This window comes from Octodon degus, unplaced genomic scaffold, assembly GCF_000260255.1.
Source record: "Octodon degus isolate 3935 unplaced genomic scaffold, OctDeg1.0 scaffold00092, whole genome shotgun sequence".
NCBI classification, from domain to species: Eukaryota; Metazoa; Chordata; class Mammalia; order Rodentia; family Octodontidae; genus Octodon; species Octodon degus.
In genome coordinates, this window is record NW_004524668.1 from 3,784,012 (window position 1) to 3,790,868 (window position 6,857).

General features: G+C 39.2%; 1 protein-coding gene across 2 annotated transcripts in view; it reads right to left on the minus strand.

The window, feature by feature from the left end:
* Nucleotides 1–6,857, minus strand: part of Cdc42 (cell division cycle 42) — a 43,487-nt gene that overhangs the window by 10,718 nt on the left and 25,912 nt on the right. For both annotated transcript variants that reach the window (XM_004637627.2, XM_004637628.2), the window contains exon 2: nucleotides 5,387–5,529. In XM_004637627.2, coding sequence (XP_004637684.1) covers nucleotides 5,387–5,491 — 105 coding nt within the window. In that variant the 5' untranslated portion in view covers nucleotides 5,492–5,529. The remainder of the gene's footprint in view (nucleotides 1–5,386; nucleotides 5,530–6,857) is intronic.

Consider the following 6,857-nt stretch of genomic DNA (forward strand, 5'->3'; position numbering starts at 1 on the left):
TGGTGAAGGTCCAACCGAGACATGTGAATTGAACATTTGTCTTGAGATATGTAACTTCAAACTGAAGACTAACATACTGAATTTACTGAACATATTAACATGTTCTTCTGAATAGTAACTGAATGCTTGTTTCTGCATGATAAAAACAAGTCATCATTTTTCATTTTTACATGAGAAAACTTACAACTTAAAATGCTTTCAGAGTTTTATTTCTCAGAGTTAAAATCTGGTCACTTGAGTTCTATTTTGTTTTCTGGTTTGAAAATAAGGTTTCTCAGGGGGCTGGGGAGATGGCTCAGTAGAGTAAGCGCTACCCTGGCAAGCACAAGGGCCTGAGTTCAATCCCCGGTTCAGGGGGATATATATATATCTATATATCTATATATAGATATATATAGATATATAGATATATATATAAAGTTTCTCTTAACAGTGTCTTCAGTGACAATGCAAGGTAAGTATATGAAGAGAAACCAATGGTTGTGCTTGGGATCTTTTTGTTACGGGGTACTTAATTCTGTTTTGTTTGTTTTTTTTAATAATTTAGGACTTTTTTATATTTCATATAAAAAATACATATTTTTATATTTTATATGTAAAGGGTCTACAGGGTCTCACTACGTAATTTGACTTGTAGTGAGCGCCCTGTCTTCAGCCTCCCAAACACTGGGATTACAGAATTACAGGATTACTGGGATTAGAAGATGGATTAAAGTCCATCTTCTAAGCTACTCAGATGATCACCTATTCTATATGTTATGTGGGTTTATTCTTGTGCTTTCTGTATTTAAAACTTCAACTACACTAAGTAATTTCAAGGTTATAAATTTAGCTAACAGGCGTTGACAGACAATTCAGATCATTATCATTTCATTTGCTTTGACTAAGCTGTACTAGTTCATTTCATTAAGGAAATCATGCTACAGATAAACATAAATAAATTATGTGAGTTAAGTATCAAGTGTTAGGAATACACTAGATATAAAGAAAGGGAGAGGGAGGGGAAGGAAGGGAGGAGGGGAGAGATTATTTGTTTCATGAACAAAATTCACATTAAAGTAGGGAAACAAGGCTGGGGAGATGGCTCAGTAGAATAAGTGCCTGCCTGGCAAGCACAAGGACCTGAGTTCAATCCCTGGTTCCGCAAAAATAAATAAATAAAAATAAATCAGGGATACAGCTTACTGGTAGAGCCTTTGACTAGCACATACAAGGGCCTAAGTTTGACCCCTTCCCAAACACAAATAATAAATTTAAAAAATTCCTGCCACTGGACACAAACCACATGATCTACAATGTCTCCTCTGACTAGAGACTTTATTTATAAATAGGCCTCGAAACCTTTAACAAACTCAGTATATAACTAATGTTAGTTGTACTGTATTTTTATGAAAATAGATGAATGAATATAAATGGAAAAAGATGGAACAGTAATTCATGGTTTTCTTTGAAGTACTCTATAATCAAAACACAATGTTTTGATATAGAACTATAGCTGTATCAATTTACAATTTTTTTTAAATTTTTTAAAATGACTCAGGGCCAGACAAATCGCTCAGCAGACTAAAGCTCCTGCTTAGGCAGACGCAGCAGCCAGGGTTTGATCCCCTGCGTACCCTGCCAGCCCCGCCCCCAGGGCTCACTGAAACAGTGACTGAGTCTGGGCATGGTGGCATGAGCCTGTAATCCCAGCTCTTGCAAAGCTGAACACAGGCGGATCAGTCATAGTGAAACCCTGTAGACCCTGTACTAAACTACAAAAAACAAAAAAAAAAATTAAAAAATAAAGTAAAAATGACTCAGGCCAGAGAGATAGCTCAGCAGATTAAAGCACCTGCTTAGGCAGACACAGGGGCCAGGGTTTACCCCCACCAGGGCACACTGAGATGGAGAATGAGATTGGGCATGGTGGTGCCCACCTATTATCTCAGCACTTGGGAGGCTGAAAAACAGAAAGGATCACTATGAGTCTGATCTGTGTAGTGAAACCCTGTAGATCCTGTACTAAATACATTAAAAAAAAAAAAAAAAAATTAAGAAAAAAATGACTCAGGCCAGTGAAATAGCTCAGTGAACTAAGTGCCTGCTTATTAGGCAAGCGCAGAGACCAGGGTTCGATTCCCGACACCACAGGCCATGCAGGCCTTGCCCCCGGGGCACAATGAGCAAGTGACCAAGACTGGGCATAGTGGCACACGCCTATAATCCCAGCGCTGGGGAGGCTAAAAACAAGAGGATCACTATGAATCCAATCTGCGTAGTGAGACGCTACACCAATACAATACAATACTATACAACACAATACATAAATAAGTAAATGAAAGTAATTTAAATGACTCAATTTTTTTAAAGAAGAAAAGCAATGCATTCCAAATGGGAGCAATGTGCTGCATTTGAAGAGTATCCCTGCTTAACACATTCATAATGGGGATATAATTTGTGGGTCTCACTGCCAGGCACCTTGAACTACTGGTGGTATGTGCATTACTGTCCCATTGGGTAGCTTTTTATTAATTTTATTAGTAAAAAGATCAATAAAAGTGATCAGAACTGTTTGCACCATCAATGGTGCAAGCCACCCAATGGGATAGTCATGCATGTATGTTTAAGGCAGCAGGAACATGTTAACCTTTTAGCAACCACTTTTTTTTGGTTTTTTATTTTGGCAACTGTTTCTTTTTTTTTTGAAACAGGGTCTGGCTGTGTAGTTCAAGTTGGCCTTGAGCTCACTATAATTCAGGTTGACCCTGAACTCTTCAGCCTCCTGTCTCAGCTCTCCTGAGTACTAGACATGCACTACCCTGCCCTGCTTGTCTTGGTCTTTTGAGACAGGGTCCTGCTATGCAGTTCAGGCTGGCCTTGAACTCATGATGCAGCCCAGGCTGGTCTCAAACTCACAACTATCTTCTTGCCTCAGCCTCAAGAGCACTGGGATTACAGGCATGTGCCACCATGCCCAGCTGGTCCATGTTTTAATGGTCCATGTGTTAATTCAAGAGCTTTTTTAAACCAGGTAAACTGAGTTCATGGCCAGTCTGGACCATACAGGAGACCACTAAAAAAGAGGGGGGCGCACCTGGGGAAATAGCTCAGTAAAATAAGTGCCTGCCTGGCAAGAACAAGTTCAATCCCTGGTACTGGAAAGAAGGAAAGAAGGAAAGAAGGAAGGAAGGGAGGGAGGAAGGGAGGGAGAAAGGGAGGAAGGAAGGGAGGAAGGGAGGAAGGAAGGGAAGAAAGGAAAAGAAAAAGAGAAAGAGGGCTGGGGAGATAGCTCAGTAGAATAAGCGCTTGCCTGGCATGCGCAAGGACCTGAGTTCAATCCCCAGTACCACAAAAGGGGGGGGGGGGGGCACCAAAAACAAAAAAAAAGGGTTGGAAGCCTGGCATGGTAGCATACACCTGTAATCCCAGGTCTCAGGAGGCTGAGGTCAGAGATCATTGTGAGTATGAGACCAGCCTGAACTGCATAGCAAGACCCTGTCTTAGAAAGACAAAAGAAAAAGGGGGGGAGGGGATAATGTAGCTCAAGATGAAGTCCCTGGATTTAATCTCTAGTACAATAATGGGGGGGCTCAAAAGTAGCTCTCATTTGCTAAACTGTTCATATGCAAGACCAGACTAAGAATCAGAGAAGCAGCAGACATTCTGTTTTAGATAGATAGATAGATAGATAGATAGATAGATAGATAGATAGATAGACAGACAGACAGACAGACAGACAGACAGACAGACAGACAAGCCAAGGCAGGAGGCCAACTAGGGGCCAGAAGTTTGAGACTAGTTTGGACAAAATAACAAAACTCTTCCATCTTAGAAGCAAAAGGAAACCAAAAGAACCAGAGAAGTTGTCATCTAGGTCAGACTCTGTTCATACTAGTGTTTGCTTAAGATTGCTCTCAGCCCTAAATTGGACCCAAATTCCCTATCTTTAGGAGTTAAGGTACAATTCCTTCAATTCTAAAATTCATTATTTTAAAAATAGTAACTCTGTTCCTAGATGTACATAAATACACATTTTATACCAAATCCATTTCCATAATAACAAACATGTATCATGGGCACACTATTTGTGTCTCATGATCTATTTACTTAAATTGGATCATTTACAATTTTATTCTATTTTTCTTCCTCTACCTACCCTTTTTCCAGAGATCCACATAAACACATACAAAACAAACACAAGCCCACCTTCAATGTAATGCCAAGTAATAAAAGTTGGAAAACAGACTCAGAAATCATGCTTACAAATAAATAAAATTAATAGAGACTAAAACATAAAAATCCTGATGGTATCATTTTGAAACAAGAACCATGTTTCTCCTAAAGTTCTTCACCATCTCACAGTCTTCCATGTGTACTATCACTAAATGGACCTGCTCAAAACTCTTGACTTTTGTATCTAATCACACATTCAAAGTCTCTCACGCATCTTCTTCCTATTTCCTTGTCGTAACTCAATCATTTCACATGCGTGGGAATATTACAGAGACTGCCACTTCTAACTGAACATCATTACCAAGGCTTTAACCTGTATTCACCTTCCTGACAAGGTTCCGTTCTTGTATCTCTGAAGATTAAAAAGTATTCACACACATTCTGGCCTTTCACTTCAAGAGTACTAGTCCCACATTAATCATACATCAGCTCTTCATACCCCTAAAATGGCTCACTTAACAGAGATGGTTACTGCCATGCCAGGACAACACCAACACCCTTCTCACCACTAACCTGACACGTTTTTAACATAATCAATACCACTAGGCTGGCCAAGCAACCTGAGGGAAACAATGGATCCCCAAACACATGCTTTCACGAATCTATCACTCTTTCACCTCATTATCTTTATTACTCCCATGTTCCCTCTACCCCTCCAAGGAATTGATACTTTCTGTCTACAGACTCAACAGAACATGTGTTCTCTGTTCCTAGGAGCCAGTATGGAGCTCTATTACTGCTAAGAGAACAGCTCCACAAAGCAGAGACATACTACTTTCTCTGAAGTTACAAGACCCCATTTGGCATCCTAGGAGTCTCCAAGCATTGATCAATCATTGGCCAAAATATCAAGGGGTCAAAAAAATTTACTTCATTCAAGATGTAAAGCATATATCTTTCCTCCAAACTGAGACCAACACTCCTCAGGATCTCATCCACTGAAGTTTTGTTTCCTAGCACTTCTGGCAAACCCTTCTGTCATCCTTTCTGACTTTCCACTGATTTCTCAGCTGTTTAATTTCAAAGTATATATAATTTACCCATGAGAAGTCAAGATTTTTTAAAAACAGGAAACAAAGCCAGACAACAGAAAAACTTCAGTGTACAGAGAAAGTGTTTTCAAAAGATTTAAATTTACAAGTCACTAACAGATGGAAGCCCTTATACTTACAGTTGGTACATATTCAGATGGAAATTTGTTTGTTGTATAGGATATCAGGAGACATGTTTTACCAACAGCACCGTCGCCCACAACAACGCACTTAATTGTCTGCATTGTGGAAATAGTTTAAATATTTCAAATTTGACGTTCACCTACAAAAAAAATTAGATATTTATTTTATTGATTTGAACTTTTATACATATATATATATATATATATATATATATATATACTTTTTCCTGTACTGGCAACAGGTTCATTCAGAGAAATAGAAGCACTAGCATAACAGCAAAGGCTTAAAGAGCCTTAAAGGTAAAGGCTCCCAAGTATTGTAATAGCCAAATTTCTAAGTTTCTGATTTCTGGTTATTACAACTTCTTTTTCTATTTTTGTTTTGCTTTTCAAGTCCAAAGCAGTGCAATGAGCAGTAAATTTCTTTCTATAATGAAGGAGAAGAGGGTCTATCAGGAAGAGTCCCACATACATAGTGTGCCATGATCTGTATGTATATACACATGTATGTCTTGAAAGCAAACCATAACACAAAAGCCACTGATCAATCCCCTTCCTGCAGTACTGGGGACTGAACTCAGTTCCTCTGCACTGAGCTATGTTGAAAGGCCTTTTCCTATTTTTTAAATATGAAACAATGATATATTAAATCATTAAACTTCCCAGGCTAGGCTTAAACTCAGGACTCTCCTATCTCAGCCTTTCAGAGTGCTGAGATTATAGGCATAAACCACCAGGCCAGACTACTGCCTTTTGTTTTAAGATAGGGTCTCACCATGTAGGTCAGGCTGCCTTCTACTATGTACCCCAAGCTGGCCTCAAACTCCCAGTAATCCTCTAGCATCAGCCTCCAGAGGTGCAGCCACCATACCTGACCCCAGATCATGGCTTTAAAGACAGTTCATTTATCCAGCTATAGTTACTCAGGTATAAAAGCAGCAGCACCCCTCACCACCAATGCCCCTATCCCCAGAATATACGCAACAAGAGGAAGATCCTTAAACTAATAAGCAGCTCCTGCAGCACCAAACTGCTTTGTTACTATTCAATATTCTTGGCATTAAAAATCTAAACCCTCTATTTTTACAATGAAAAATTTCAATCATCTCCCACACACACACACACAGTACCAGGGATGGAACTCAGAACTTTGTGCCTGCCAGGCAGGCACTTATACTGCTGAGCTATCTCCCTGGCCCAGTTAAATCATTCTAAATCATAATGGCTTATAACAAAACTTTCGCTTCTCTTACTGTAACTCTCATTCTAAAACAGTACTGACTATATATACAACTTACTATATTTCATTAATAATGAAATATTTTTGTCATACTTAAACAGAATGTCTAAACTCTGAATAAGTCTTTATTGAGAGATAGATAGATAGATAGATAGACAGACAGACAGACAGACAGACAGACAGACAGACAGACAAGCCAAGGCAGGAGGCCAACTAGGGGCCAGAAGT